This window comes from Cibotium barometz, chromosome 47, assembly GCF_041138505.1.
Source record: "Cibotium barometz isolate CiBa-2024 chromosome 47, ASM4113850v1, whole genome shotgun sequence".
NCBI classification, from domain to species: Eukaryota; Viridiplantae; Streptophyta; class Polypodiopsida; order Cyatheales; family Cibotiaceae; genus Cibotium; species Cibotium barometz.
Genome location: NC_141092.1, coordinates 16,364,509 through 16,380,348, shown reverse-complemented (window position 1 = coordinate 16,380,348; position 15,840 = coordinate 16,364,509). Strand labels below are relative to the sequence as shown.

Below are 15,840 nucleotides of genomic sequence, written 5' to 3'. Positions count from 1 at the left end.
GTTACTACTCCGAAGAGGAGTGGAGGGGCAACCCTATTAGATGTCAGATTACATATGGTCGGTCACTAGGAGATGGCCTTTATTGCAAGATATGTGTGTATCTCAAGTTAGGGAAGACGTGGATTTCTTGGGAACATGTTACTACTCCGAAGAGGAGTGGAGGGGCAACCCTATTAGACGTCAGATTACATATGGTCGGTCACTAGGAGATGGCCTTTATTGCAAGATGTGTGTGTATCTCAAGAACCATTGGTTCCCAATAGGTTCAAGTGGTGGCTTCACCTCTCCTTTCTCATTTGATGATCTCATGGAAGGAGGTGTTGGCACACACTAAATGGAAGCCTTCAGATCAGCAGGGTTGCAGTTGAATTCCATGGCAGGTGAGGTGTTGGCTACTTCACGACTTCTGAGACAAACTTGCTGAGCAGCCAAAATTCAATAGAATGGCTCGATTGGGACTAGTGAGAATTCTTGATGCTTTATTGCCATGTAGAGGTCGCTTATTGTCTTTTTGAAAAATCCGTCAATATTTTTGGGTTTTATGTGGATATGTACAATTATAGGAGAAGGTGAGGGCAACACTTACACTATTTGGTGATATTCTTCACTTGAAGGATCAACAATCTTGGTTAGATTAGGCATTTAGAAAGCCTCAGGACATTATCCAACATACAACAAATCAAGTGTACCATATGATGGTGGAAGATAAGCGATGAATCACCGAGAAGGCTAATAGGGTATGGAACATCAGGAAGAGTAGGGCCTCATGGAAGGAAGTAATCTTACAAGGCTGGTGGTCTAAGATTCCATATCAAGGGAAGGTGTTCTTATGGCGCATGCTAGTTGGAGGCCTACCATTGGGGGACCAAGTGCGAAAGCGGTAGATTGCTTTTGGTAATTATGTGTTTTGTACTACATGCTTGGAAACATGCCCACATCTTTTCATTTCATGTCCGGTGGCAAAGAAGGTGTGGGATTTCCTTTCTTGCGTATGGACTCCGTTAACAAATAGGCCCATAAAGGTTAAAGACTGGATTTTTGGCAAGATTCCGAATGGGCCGGATAACCCAGAATGTTCAATTTTCTTTCATTTTTTCGGTGGACAGCTTTTTAGCATATCTGGTTAACTAGGAATGCCTTCATATTTTATGCAAAAGTTGGTATAAAAGGGCTACTATTGGTATTACAGCTTAAATAGGTTGTATAAAAGGGCTACTATTGTGGCAAGTCTCTTCCTTGCGGTTGGCTCATTTGGTGGAGAATGACACGACTATATATTGGATGAGGGTACTCCAAGCTACACTTGTGGTTCGGAGTAATTAGTGAGGGAAAGCTAGTACATCACATGGCGGCCATGTGGCCATTTGTAAAGTAATTTTGGTAATATATCTTCTATTATACGAAATGCTTTGATGCTTCTTGCACGTGTGCCTTTTTATTCTTTGTGTGAGAGAGTGTAGATAGAGAGAGAGAGGCGAGTCCTTGTAGGGAAGTGCAACAAACTTCTTGGTGACAACAAGAAGGAGACTTGGAAAATTGGAGCTAGCAACCATTGGTGGAGCTTGGAGGTCAAAGAGATCCTAGGCCGCCAGAAGTAAGTTAAGAATTCCATGATGGTTATTGCTTGTTTCACTGTTTGCTCTTCTTGAATGGTAGAGTTCTTAGAGGAGTATAAATAGGCCATAACATAAACACACCCCTCTCCCCACACAATTATACAAAAAAAATCTCAACATGATTATTTTATTTTCCCATTCTCAACGGGTATCTTTTGGAACAACCTCAATAATGCTCAGCTCTTGGGAATAGACATCATAAAGTATGTGGCTCTTGGTAGCTCTTGGAATGCATTATTTCAATTCTTGTAGGTTATTGACTAAACTTTGCATTTACAACTTCCATTCGGGTGATATGAAAACTACAAGTGAAGTGGAAAATGAAAAAGACCAATAGACTAAAAATTTATTGATTTCTCCAATAAGATCATCAAAGTGCTTTTAACTTGACCAAGTGTTAAGGAAACAAGGTAAACTTGCTTTTAAGTCAACTAAGTGCTATTATCTTCTAAGTGGAAAGGCTAAACTTGGAATGGGGAATGAAATTGTATCCAACACTTTAGGCATACTACATCACCTACAAGGCAATATGCAAGCTACTCATGAGTCTAAGCAAGTTGTGGATGCAAGTACAAGGAGACACATAACTGAGTGAAACTAAAATAGTTACGAGCATAAATTCCATAAGATTACAAACAAAGTCCATAGGGGAAAATATATTCGTAAAGAAATTATTTACATTAGTTATAGTGCCAAGGGTCATCTCCATAAGCCCTCGCATATGGAGATAAGTAATGTAGTCGAAAACCTCATTGTGGAGGGATTTTTTTGGAGCGGCAAGATTGGACTATGTTCATGCTCAGACCCCATCCATGCCATAGCCACTTGCATTAATGTGCCCCCCCTCTCCTCCTCTGCCAATTGAGGCTCGCTTGTCCTCCCTTAGTCTTAGGAGAAAAGCGAATGAGAATCTTGTTTGGAGAAGGTTAGGGTTATAAGGTAGCTTGCTTTGCTGCATTTGCATTTTTCGTGCGGGCAATACACGTGGGATGCTCCCAAATTACGAACATTTTAGTATAAAAATACCTGCAATTTTCTAAAAATATTTTGCATTGCTAAAAATGCTTGCAATTTTCATTTTGCATTGCTATAGATGGCATCAAAAAAATTTTTTTTTGGGGGGAGCACATCCCTTTGTGGAGAGATGTCCTCAGAGAAGAAGAGCACCGCCTTTAACCACCCGGCTATTGTCCCCACCCCCTGAACAAATGGAAGGTTTAAAAATTCATAGCTTTTGAGAGGTTTTAGTTTTATTGAAGGTTAAAAAAAACTTAGTTTTTGAGAGGTTTTAGTTTTTATTTTATTGTGACAGGGTTTTAGTTATGGATACCTTCATCAAATTATTCATGGAGATGGAGCATGACAGTCTTGAGCTGCTGGCAACAATGGAGTGTTGAACGCCAAAGAGTTTGTTTAGAAAATGGCGGCACTCTTCGATTCCATGGCGAGGAAGCGAGGGGCCTTACTATCCTGTCTTCTGCAGAGCCGGCGCCCTAGCCACACGCAGACCACCCTGTGGGAGCATTTGCTCAGGCGCAAGATCGAGCCCTCCGCTGCCAAGGAGCTGGGCGAGGCCTTCTCAGAGTCTAGGGTTCTGCAGGCTGTCCCCTTCTGGCCTGAATCCTCCTCCTGGATTCCCTCCATGAAGAACCTGGAGGTCCTCGCCGAACGCTACAAGGCTGCCCGGCCCTTTCGCAGAAAATGCACCCCTCTATTCAAAGCACCCCCCGAGAGGGCTGGCGATGTTGCCATCTTCAAAAACGCCGCTTGGTCTGTCACTCAGGTTACCGACAAGCTCATGGATCCGCACTTAGCAACCCCCATCGAGAAAGGTACGCCTTCTCTGCTTATCTGCTTATTATCCTAGTGGAATTTGGAGAGAGAGAGAGAGAAAGAGAGAGAGAGAGAGAGAGAGAGAGAGCCGTATGCCATGCCACACTTACATGCATACCTACAAGCGTGTAGTATATATGCATTCATATTTACATTCAATTGACAAACCCAAGTTCTACAATGGCTTTATGATAATTGAGGTGATCTTCTGGCAATTGTTGGACCTTTCTTGGTCATGCAACTTACATACTGCTCTGTCCATATGTTAAGAAGAGGCAGACTAATTGGGAAGAGAACATTTCCATATTACAGTTTACTGTACATTCACATTGTGTGAACATCCTAATGATCACCATTTGAAGTCCACTCTTTGGATCTTTTGGCCTCATCAGTGGTCAGTTGTGAGTTCATGTAGCCAGACATGGTTGCGACAAAGAAAGAGGGTGTGAAGAAGTCCGGTGACTAACCCTAGGTGCTTCATCTATTCTTCTATTGAGAAACTCTCTCTATATTGAGCCACAACCTGACTATATAGCCTCACGCTAGCTTTGTTATGTTCAAACACTGGGACATAACAAGCTGGATTTTGGCCGACAGCAGTCGGGCTAATGCAAGGATATTCCCATGAGCCTATAAATAGCAAGGGGTAGTCAGTCATTGATGTCTGAGAAATCTGTGCTACTGCTACAAATCCGAAAACAGAGAATTAAACAGCATATATGTGTAGGCAATAGACTGCAAATGATCAAGAACCTGAATACGAATGAAGGTACAGCACGAGGGAGGCCCGTGAGTGCTGGTATGTGCAAGTCAGGGCTGAAATCAGAGATGAAATGATGTGGGAATGAGGCACCTATTTATATAGGTTCTCATGAGCTGGTTGGCCGGGTCCTATAGGCCAACCTGGACAAAATTCCATAAAATGCTGAAAATTTCTAAAATAGGTACCAAAAAATGGTGCAAAAATAGCACATAAAATATGTAGTGCAGGGCCTCATAAATGGGCCAGATACAAGCATGTAGGGAGTCCATTTGGGGATGAACAATATTTCCAACATGATGTGGGCAGGCCAATAGGCGTTCTTTTGGTGAGAATTCAATCCATTTTGGAAGGCCAAAGGCCACAATCAAAGACATCTCACTTCTCTCTGCTGTCTATTCATTGCTTTTGCATGAGTGTTCCTAATCAGTAGGCTTAAGACTCGATCAAGTAAGTCAAGGCTTCCGCATGTCACATCTCTACTGGAGAGAAAAAGAAATAAAGATGGTGTGAGGGCAAAAGGACGAAAGGACCAGATGTGCGAGAGATCTCAGCAAATCAACGCAGCATGAAATGGATAAATGAGTGTATGTATGATGGTGAATGAAATCCAGTACAAGAGGCCCTCTCATGTGAGGAGACTCTGAGTAGTAGACTGTCGAAGAAGCAAAGACGAGGTCAGAGCTGAAGCACGGTCAATGACAAAGGCTCGTGTTGATGTGAGGCAGAGGCTCTCCGAAGGTGAGGTGATGCAGACAAACGCAAATATCCAGAAGAGTGGACTGCAGATAAACACAGATCTGAGGAGCAGAGGGGGCTGCTGTCCTGGGCAGATGGTGTGCTGCCGTCACGAGGTAAGATAGTTGTCAGATGAGGTGAGGAAAGATGGGTTTCTGTCCCGAATGGTAGATGTCGTCAGAGTGATGAGCAGAGAGTGGGCTGCTGTCCCAAATAGATGGTGAATGAGCAAAGAATGGGCTGCTGTCCCTGAAGTGTGCTGCACGTAGAGGGAAGGAAGTCGACTGCCTCTATGTACTGTGCTGCAGATACAAAGAAGGAAAAATGACGGCTGCTCTGCAGGTATAGGCTGCAGGTATAGGGTACACTGCTGCTGATCTAGAGAAGTGAGACGATGGCTGTTGCTGCAGGTACAGTGCTGCTGATCCAAAGAAGGAAAGCCGACGGCTGCTGTGTACAGAAAACGATGGTGGTGATCAGCCTGATGCAGAAGAAGTGCCAGCAGCAGCAGCAGATCCGTGATGATTATGAGTTGTGTTTTTTGCTGAATTATGATGCATTTCTATATATATGCTGTTGGGCTGCTCATCGGCTAGGGAAAGCTGTTGGCCAGCAGCAAGACAAAGAAATGCTAAAATAAAACCCCTTTTGGGCTGGGTAAAATACTATGATTGGGCATATTTTCACAGAGATAGATGTATTAAGCGTCTACTAAAGACCCAATGGGCCTGTGAGACCAAAGTGATACAATAATGTCTGGAATATCTCATCATGGAATGGAAAATAAATAGAAACAAATCAAAACTATCTCATCGGGGTGATACAAAACTGTCCATGGAATCTCATCATGGAATCCTAGGAACATGGAACATGAGAGCAGCATCAGTGTCACGTGTCACGACCCTGTGTTTTTCTCTGGACAGTATGCAGGTGTGCACGGGGACATAGTGGACAGTGTGAATGGCATCAGTTTGGAGTTAAAAAGGAAACCCATGTGTGTGTTAGCAGTCATCTTCTGTCTGTATGGTTACACTAGGGCCTCTGTTGTGGGTGTGCCCACCCGATTTAGGTGTTTTCTCATTTTTTCCCATTCTCCATATTTTTCCCTATTTTTTTTGGTGGGAGGCTGTCCTGTGGCTCTTAGGAGTGCTGGCCGATTGCATGTAGCTGGCTGACTGGAGATATTGCAGGTTGCTTTAGAGTGCTGTCGGTTGCCTTATGTGCTGGCCGACTGGATCATAGGGGCCATATAAAATGGCCCCTAGCCCCCACACACTTCGTATTCTGTATTTCGGGATTTCTTGTGTATATAGTAGAGTTACACGCCTCTCTCTCTCTCTCTCTCTCTCTCTCTCTCTCTCCATTGCTGTGTTTTTCTGCAGTGCACTTGCTCTTGTGTTTTCAGATCTTGTCTTCATCTCCGCTGCATATTCCGACATGGTATCAGAGCTCCAGGCTCTTGATAGATCTTGGGAACTGTGTGAGCAAGAGGGGGGCTGTTTTGTTGCTGATTGGTGGATTGTTTTGGACCGTACAGGAAGAGGAGAAGCAAGAGGAAGGCGGGCTGATTTGCTGGACAGCCACTTGTAGGTTTAGTTCCTCATTTTTTCCCACCCACCCACCCTTTTCAGTTACACCCCCGCAATGGCAGATTTACTTGAGATGGCTGAGAGGCATGTGAAGATCCTGACACTCCCCACGTTCCTAGTAGACCGTCAGTTGGACGGGAACAACTACGGCATATGGAAGGTAATGATGGAATTTGTCTTGGAGTCTTATGACCTTGCTGATTTCATTGTTGTTGGGGTTCTACGGCCGGAGTTAGAGGAAGGGGAGTTACCCTCGATTCGGAAGGAACGTGAGGCACAGGCACAGTTATGGGACCGTGTCAATGCCAGGGTCCGTTCTTTCATTTTCCTTAACTGCACACCACAGGTAATCAATCATATCAAGCATATGATGTTGACCAGAGGTATATGGCAGCATTTGGCTTCTCTCTACAACAGGGTATCGCCCATGAAGAGGATCTCCTTGGAAGTATAGATGCGGGTGATGAATCCTGCAAAGTCATCGATGATGCGGGAGCACATCAACAAGCTGCAGGCTCTTCAACAGGAAGTTCTCCAGGCTGAGAAAGAGATATCATCGTAGGATTATGCCATCATGTTGCTATCACATTTGCCCTCTTAGTACTCAACATTTTACTCTTCTTTGATTACCAGTGGCAGGCTCAGCACCATCACATGGGAGGAGCTTGTGCCCATGGTCTTAGACCGGGAGAAAAGATTCACAAATCCTTCACAGGGCGGAGGTTCGGAGGCCTTGACTGGCCAACGGTCGAAAGGCCGTAATAACAAGGGCAAAGGGAAGGCTTCACCGGAGAAGTCTTCTAAGAAGAAGTCCGACGCAGACCGCGAAAAACTGAAGGCAGAGAGGACCGACAATGATTGTGGCGAGAAAGGCCACTATTGGAGGCAGTGTCCCAAGCGGAGTATCGAGAAGTTTGTAGAATCCTCAGCAGCAATCGTGAAGATTCCAGCTTTTGCGCACGTGGAGGTTATGGACACCGATGTTTCATTTTCTTCATGCAGGAGGACTCTTTGCTATAGATACTTGGGAGTGGATTCTAGACCATGGTGTTTCCAGGCACATGACTCCGTCCTATTTGGCTTTACAGGATCTCTGCAGGTATTCTGGTCACTTCCTTACTGGGGATACATCCATTATTCCCGTTCATAGTGAGGGCAGGATGGAGATAGTTCTCCATGGCAGAGGGGGGAGGCATTCCTCCCAAGTGTTGTATGTTCCGTCACTTGGTTTTCATGTGTTGTCAGTGCATCAGGTTTGCAAGATTGGCATACGGGTGGAGTTTGATGAGCATTTTGTTGCTCTCTGGGACAAAGCAACAGGCTAGGTAGTTTGGGAAGGCGGAGTGGAGAATGGAGTTTGCGAACTTTCAGCACTCTCTCTCCCAGGTCCTCAGTTTTGTGATGAGTGGCAGTCTGGTAATGGCCACTTAAGTGTGGATACGCTGTAGGTGCAGGCCTTCCCGTACTAGATGGTGGATAGCTTGTCAGTTGATGGCAACAGTTGGCAGGAACTTTCCAGTACAGATGAAAACCGGCCTTTAGAAAGCAAAGGGCGGTGGAACAAACATTTGCACATAAAACACTTCAACACCATTGAGGACCTAGAAAAGGAAAACAAACAGGGGGAGCTAGAGTGCTCCTGCAAAAAGTACACGGACACCGATTGGCCCCAAATCGCAGTGGCGCCCCTTGCGGTATTTCTTTAATTGATTATAAGAGCTTTGATTACAATATAAGGCTGGGAACTCAGCCGTCACAGTAGAATCCCTGAAGCCTGCAAAGAACCTGCATCTGGCTTCTAGTCCACACGGCATCCACAAACAAGTCCAGCCATTGTTCATATCAAAAGACTCTCTCACATTGAGTCTGCATACTGAAGCTTTCTCCCATGATCAAGGCTGCCACAACCATCCATAGCCTCTCACACTATGAACAGCATCACACCCTGACACATCCAGTGCTCCTGTATCACAACACAGACTCCCAAACTGTCTCTCAGAAGAGTATCACAGCACAGCATAACATGCAGTCGACACACCTGTACAAACCCTCTCTACCATCCAAGGGTACTATCCATCTCTGTCATGGATTCCCTGTCCCCTGTCTAATCAATAGCAAGGCTGTACCAAACATGTGTCCATTCCTGTACCTTCTGCCTGCATGTGACCTATCTCCTGGAGAAACCCAAAAACATGTCTCTTCGAGAAAACCTACGACCTGTTTCCACATGAAACCCTTAGGCCTGTTTCCCTTTGAAAACTCCTGTTCTGTTTCCCATACATCTAGTTGCCTGTTCCCTCATGAAACATCTGGCAACATAGAGATGTGTCAGAATATGCAGCGGAGATGATGACCAAATCTGGGAACACAAGAGCAAAAACGCAGGCAGAAAAAACAGCACAAAAAGAGAGAGATGTAGGCGTGTAACTCTGCTCTGATATACACAAGAAGATCCCGAATATGATACAAATAAGGCATGGGGGCTGAGGACCTATATATATCTCCCTGGAAGGGCAGTCGGCCAGCATAAAGAAAGCCCACGACTGATAAAAGGTCCCACGACTGCATAAAGGCAGTCGGCCAGCAAACAGGTGCCCACGACTGATCAAATCCAGTCGGCCAGCAGCCCTGAAGCCCACGACTGATGTAGATCCAGTCGGCCAGCAATAGGGTGCTCTTGGCATCTCCCAAGCCTCAGAAAAATGGGAAAAAATAGGGGAAAAATACGGAGAGTGGGGAAAAATGGGAAAACACCTCATAAGGGCGGGCACACCCACAACAAAGGCCCTGGTGTATAAATCTAGACAGGAGATGACTTCTAACACCCCCTCTCAGCTCCTGGCTGTGTAACCAACCACTGGGAGCTGGGGTGCCGCCTGAGCAAATCCTGAGAGCGACTTCGTGAAGAGGTCCACCGTACTGTCCTCCGTCGAACAGAACTCCAGCAAGATGTCATCAGCAACGATCTGTTCACGAACAAAGTGCCTCTGGATGACCATGGGTTCCTCCAGTGGAAGCCCAAACCTGCAATGTAACCTCCTCCTGCTGCTCCGTAAAACTGCTCCTGGGCCTGAAGTAGATCCCCTCGTGTCCAGATCTCCTCCCCAAACTGAGTCACTCCATCCGCGGAGTCGGACTCCATCCAACAATCCCCCTCCTGTGTACAAGAGTCCATGATCCTTCGCATGCTGCAGAAACCACAGGAAACGCAATCCTGCCTCACAAAGAGACATCTGCAACCAAGAGCTCAACCGCCTCATCAGGAAGCTCCCGTCCAATCCGGTGTCCATCAACCAGATCAATGAACCATACAGCTTCTGAGTCACCGAGACATCACACTGCTCACAAGGATCAACACCTGTTACGGTGCACAAGCAAGTCCTGGAAACCTTCTGAAGACCACGCAAGGCCTTCTGAAACCTGTCAACCACCCCCTCTGAGTCCTGAACCACAAAGCCTGGAGAAACCACCTTCTTCTGCAAGTAATCACCTGTCACCTGCCTGGCTTTCCGAAAGGTCCCCGTGGAAAGAACATCCTCTACTACTGGAAGTTCTATGTCCCGAACACGTCGAGACATCAGAGCATAAGTGACCTGTTCAGCTTCCTCCGACTCACGAACACAAGAACTACCAACCTCAGTACTGGAAAGTTCCTGCCAACTGCTGCCATCTACTGGTAAGCTATCCACCACCTGGTCTCGGAAAGCCCGTACCTGCAGCGTATCCACACTTGAGTAGCCATTACCAAACTGCCACTCATCACAATCCTGAGGACCTGGGAGAGAGAGTGCTGAAAGCTGGTAAACTCCATTCTCCACTCCACCTTTCCAAACCACTTGGCCTGTTGCTTTGTCCCGGAGAGCAACAAAATGCTCATCAAACTCCACCCGTACGCCAGTCTTGCAAACCTGATGCACTGACAACAGATGAAAACCAAGTGCCGGAACATACAACACCTGGGAGGAATGCTTCCCCCCTCTGCCATCGGGAACTATCTCCATCCTGCCCTCACTGTGAACTGGGATAGTGGACGTATCACCAGTAAGAATATGACCAGAAAGCCTGCAGAGATCCTGTAAACCGGAACGGGAAGGAGTCATGTGCCTGGAAGCACCACTATCGAGAATCCACTCCCGAGTATCCGTTGCGGAGAGTCCTCCAATCTCCTCCCTGCCTGAAGAAAATGAAGCATCGGTGTCCATCACCTCCAGGTGCACAAAAGCCGGAGTCTTCATGATTGCTGAGGAGTCTTCACCCTTCTCGGTCTTCCGCTTGGGACACTGCCTCCAGTAGTGGCCTTTCTCGCCACAATCATTACAGGTCCTCTCTGCCTTCAGTTTCTCGCGGTCAGCGTCAGACATCTTCTCAGAAGACTTCTCCGATGAAGCCTTCCCCTTGCCCGAGTTACGGCCTTTCGACCGTTGGCCAGTAAAGGCCTCCGAACCTCCACCCTGAGGAGGGTTCGTGAATCGTTCCTCCTGGTCCAAGACCATGGGCACAAGCTCCTCCCACGTGATGGTGCTGAGCCTGCCACTGGTAATCAACGACGAGTAAAATGCTGAGTACGAAGAGGGTAAATGTGACAGCAACGTGATGGCCATGTCCTCTGACGATATCTCCTTCCCAGCCTGGAGAACTTCCTGCTGAAGAGCCTGCAGCTTGTTAATATGCTCCCGCATCGTCGACGACTTTGCAGGGCTCATAACCCGCATCTGTACTTCCAAGGAAATCCTCTTCATGGGCGATACCCTATTGTAAAGTGAGGCCAAATGCTGCCATATACCTCTGGCCAGCGTCATATGCTTTACATGATTAATTACCTGTGGTGTGCAATTGAGGAAAATAAACGAACGGACCCTGGCGTTGACGCGATCCCACATCTGCGTCTGGGCCTCCCGGTCCTTTCGGGTTGACGGTAACTCCCCTTCCTCTACTTCCGGCCGTGGAACACCAACAACGACGAAATCGGCGAGATCGTAGGACTCCAGAACGGATTCCATCATCACCTTCCATATGCCGTAGTTGCTCCCGTCCAACTGACGGTCCACCGGGAACGTGGGGAGTGTCGGGATCTTCACATGTCTCTCGGCCATCTCAAACAGATCTGCCATAGCGGGGATGTACTTCTGAAAAGGGTGGGTGGGTGGGAACAAAGAAGAACTGATACCTGCAAGTGGCTGTCCAGCAAATCAGCCCGCCTTCCTCTTGCTTCTCCTCTTCCCGATCAGCCCAAAACAGTCCACCAATCAGCCACAAAACAGCCCCCTCTTGCTCACACAAATCCCAAGACCTATCTAGAGCCTAGGGCTCTGATACCATGTCAGAATATGCAGCGGAGATGATGACCAAATCTGGGAACACAAGAGCAAAAACGCAGGCAGAAAAAACAGCACAAAAAGAGAGAGATGTAGGCGTGTAACTCTGCTCTGATATACACAAGAAGATCCCGAATATGATACAAATAAGGCATGGGGGCTGAGGACCTATATATATCTCCCTGGAAGGGCAGTCGGCCAGCATAAAGAAAGCCCACGACTGATAAAAGGTCCCACGACTGCATAAAGGCAGTCGGCCAGCAAACAGGTGCCCACGACTGATCAAATCCAGTCGGCCAGCAGCCCTGAAGCCCACGACTGATGTAGATCCAGTCGGCCAGCAATAGGGTGCTCTTGGCATCACCTGGCAGCCCTCCCAAGCCTCAGAAAAATGGGAAAAAATAGGGGAAAAATACGGAGAGTGGGGAAAAATGGGAAAACACCTCATAAGGGCGGGCACACCCACAACAAAGGCCCTGGTGTATAAATCTAGACAGGAGATGACTTCTAACAAGATGCCCATAACTGTAGGTCCCACTGTTCCTTTCTAGCAGGAAGAAAACAATCTGCTCCATGAGCACGCAACCATGCGAGCTTGCATCACTCCCATGCCAAGAAACATAACCAAGTGACCTGTACTTGCAGTCAAAAACCCAAGCACATAGCTGAATTTGCAGCCAAACAAAAACAGCCCATAAACTGTCCCAAAACAGTCCCGAATCCAAAGCAAAGAGAAGCTGAAAGTTCCATCAGATGAACGCCATGGACATGATGTCTATGTTCATGAATATCCAGCCCTCCTTTCTGTATCAGCTGTTGTACAGCAGTCGCCTATATTGGCTGTACCTGTCCGTACAAATATGCCTGCAGCAACTCTGTTCAAGGCAACTTCTGTCAGCCCTGTCCGTACACTGTACGGCTGTCGTACAGGGCTGTACGGCCTGTACCTGAACCTGCAGCCACCTGTTGAGAGTCGCCTGCTATGGCTGCCTCTGTCCCACAGCTCTGCGCCACCTGTACTCAGCAGTACCTGCAGTCGTACAGCACAGTACGGCTGCTGTACGGCCTGTTACAGCACTCAGCTTACAGACAACAGCGACACTCAGTCTTCAGCAGCAGCCGCCAGTATATCCAGATGAGCAGCTTGACTGGAAAAGCACACCCCACACCAAAAGATAGGCGCCTCCTGCTTTTTCTGCCCAACAGCCCCTCTTTTACCAAAAAGCTCACGCGTGGCCCCAAAAATAGCATAAGGGCCACGTTTCTTTAATGAAAGGCTTTTAAAATGATTACAAAGGTTTTTAAACCTTTTTAAGCTAAAATCTTTTTGCCCCCTTTCACACATGGGGTTATCCACACATGGGCTTCCATCTTCACTCCCATCTGATGCCATTCACACTGTCCACCATGTCCCCGTGCACATCTGCATCTTGTCCAGAGAAAAACACAGGGTCGTGACATACCCCCCTCTTGAAAAATGGCAAGCGTCCTCGATTGCACTCAATGGCACAGTAAAGCATCTCATGAGCAAAGATACCCCATATGGCAAAAACAATGGCCCTCCAATGCATCTGGGTGATAAAATAATCATCCTGCACAATAAGCCACACTGTCCTCTTGCTTGTTCCTTCAGAACCTACAGCAAAAGTCTAAAACCAAATGGAAACACGTTATCTGTGTTAGCCAAAAACAAAACCATGCATCATTCTACATATGACACACATATGCATGACACACATATGCATTCGCAAACAATATGCTCCCATGACTGAAGGTAAAACATGAGCATATGCAAGCACTCAATGCATCGAAACACTACATCTACCAAGTACTTTCCCACATATGTCTCATGGCCATCCCGCAGGAGTCACGCTCAGTGGTGCATCCATGAACATAATAAAGCACTTGATGTATCATACCAACATACATGCAGCACATGACACAATGCAGAGTATTTCCCAATGTATTCTCAATGGTTCTAGGATCCAATGGCACCAGAATACAAAAATACCTCTACCTCAAAAAGTGTATGCATACATGCACAAACAGAGTTCGATCCATATTTCCAGGAACAAAACCAACTCTAGGACTGCTCGCAAGACTTATGTCCTCCATAGAGTTATCCATAGTTGCAGTTATAGTTCAAGGTGCGGCCGACTGTGAACCATACCCAACTTTACCATCTCATGTGTCTAGAACACAAGATCATAGAAGTCCCATAAGCAGATGTACTGTCAGCCTCAGTTCCTTCGGGTGAATACAAAGATGTCACCAAGCGACTCCTAGATAATAACTGAGCCTGTTTGTAACAAGGGAGCGGAGGTGCTACCCCCCTCTTGAGCATCAGGCAATGCTCCAGACCTATGCTCTGCTGAACCTGAATGAGCCGTAACAAAGAGTCGACTCCAACTCATAGGCATCAAGATAAAGCTGCAACTCCTGAGGTGAATCTGCTAAGTCACCCTCCTCCATCCACTTCGCATCCATCAGTGAACCTCCTCCATCCACTTCGTATCCATCAGTGAACAGCTCTTGAACTTCACAGGATAGTGACGGGAAACCTTACGCTGTACCTTTCTTTCCTTATGTGCCAGTATATGCTCAGGAATAAGAACCTCGTCAAGTTCCTCCACTTCCATCTGAGCCTCATCTGATACATCCTCAGGCACCCAAAACCTGCTTGCACTCCACCCAAGTGATAAGCACAAGTCCTTGATGAAGCATAGTAGATCACCACTGCTAAACATAGAAAGAAACTGTCTTCCGAAGTTCGAACCCATGAAGCCTCCGTGAAGATACCACCGGTGACAAACTGTCGAAAGCCATAGCCTTCAACGCATCTCCTGCACCATAACACCTCAATTGCTTCTTGTTCCTAGCCGACTACTTCTTGTCCTTGGTGTCTTTTCTCTTGAACTTCATCTTCAGCTCTTGCTCTTCACCTCATATAGGCAAAGACACAAAATCCTGTACTGTGTCCTGCACTTCCTTTTCACTTTCCTCATGTTGAAGCTTTTGATGTGACTCTCATGAGACAACCACGAGCTTGCCCCCTTAGGAAAGTTGGCGATTGTCCCGACCAAAGCAACCACGGACTCGCCTCCTTGAGAAAGTTGACGATGTGTCCCGGCAACGGAACCTTGAAAACCGGCCTTCAGAAAGCAAAGGGCGGTGGAACAAACATTTGCACATAAAACACTTCAACACCATTGAGGACCTAGAAAAGGAAAGCAAACAGGGGGAGCTAGAGTGCTCCTGCAAAAAGTACACGGACACCGATTGGCCCCAAATCGCAGTGGCGCCCCTTGCGGTATTTCTTTAATTGATTATAAGAGCTTTGATTACAATATAAGGCTGGGAACTCAGCCGTCACAGTAGAACCCCTGAAGCCTGCAAAGAACCTGCATCTGGCTTCTAGTCCACACGGCATCCACAAACAAGTCCAGCCATTGTTCATATCAAAAGACTCTCTCACATTGAGTCTGCATACAGAAGCTTTCTCCCATGATCAAGGCTGCCACAACCATCCATAGCCTCTCACACTATGAACAGCATCACACCCTGACACATCCAGTGCTCCTGTATCACAACACAGACTCCCAAACTGTCTCTCAGAAGAGTATCACAGCACAGCATAACATGCAGTCGACACACCTGTACAAACCCTCTCTACCATCCAAGGGTACTATCCATCTCTGTCATGGATTCCCTGTCCCCTGTCTAATCAGTAGCAAGGCTGTACCAAACATGTGTCCATTCCTGTACCTTCTCTACCATCCAAGGGTACTATCCATCTCTGTCATGGATTCCCTGTCCCCTGTCTAATTAGTAGCAAGGCTGTACCAAACATGTGTCCATTCGTGTACCTTCTGCCTGCATGTGACCTATCTCCTGGAGAAACCCAAAAACATGTCTCTTCGAGAAAACCTACGACCTGTTTCCACATGAAACCCTTAGGCCTGTTTCCCTTTGAAAACTCCTGTTCTGTT

The 15,840-nt window shown here is 46.8% G+C and overlaps 1 protein-coding gene across 1 annotated transcript in view; it reads left to right on the top strand.

The window, feature by feature from the left end:
* Window positions 1-2,898: 2,898 nt before the first annotated feature.
* LOC147611417 (uncharacterized) overlaps window positions 2,899-15,840 on the top strand; it is a 39,146-nt gene continuing 26,204 nt past the window's right edge. Inside the window, exon 1 of the mRNA XM_086784513.1 lies at window positions 2,899-3,448. Within this exon, the coding sequence (XP_086640639.1) occupies window positions 3,037-3,448 (412 nt within the window). The 5' untranslated portion in view covers window positions 2,899-3,036. The remainder of the gene's footprint in view (window positions 3,449-15,840) is intronic.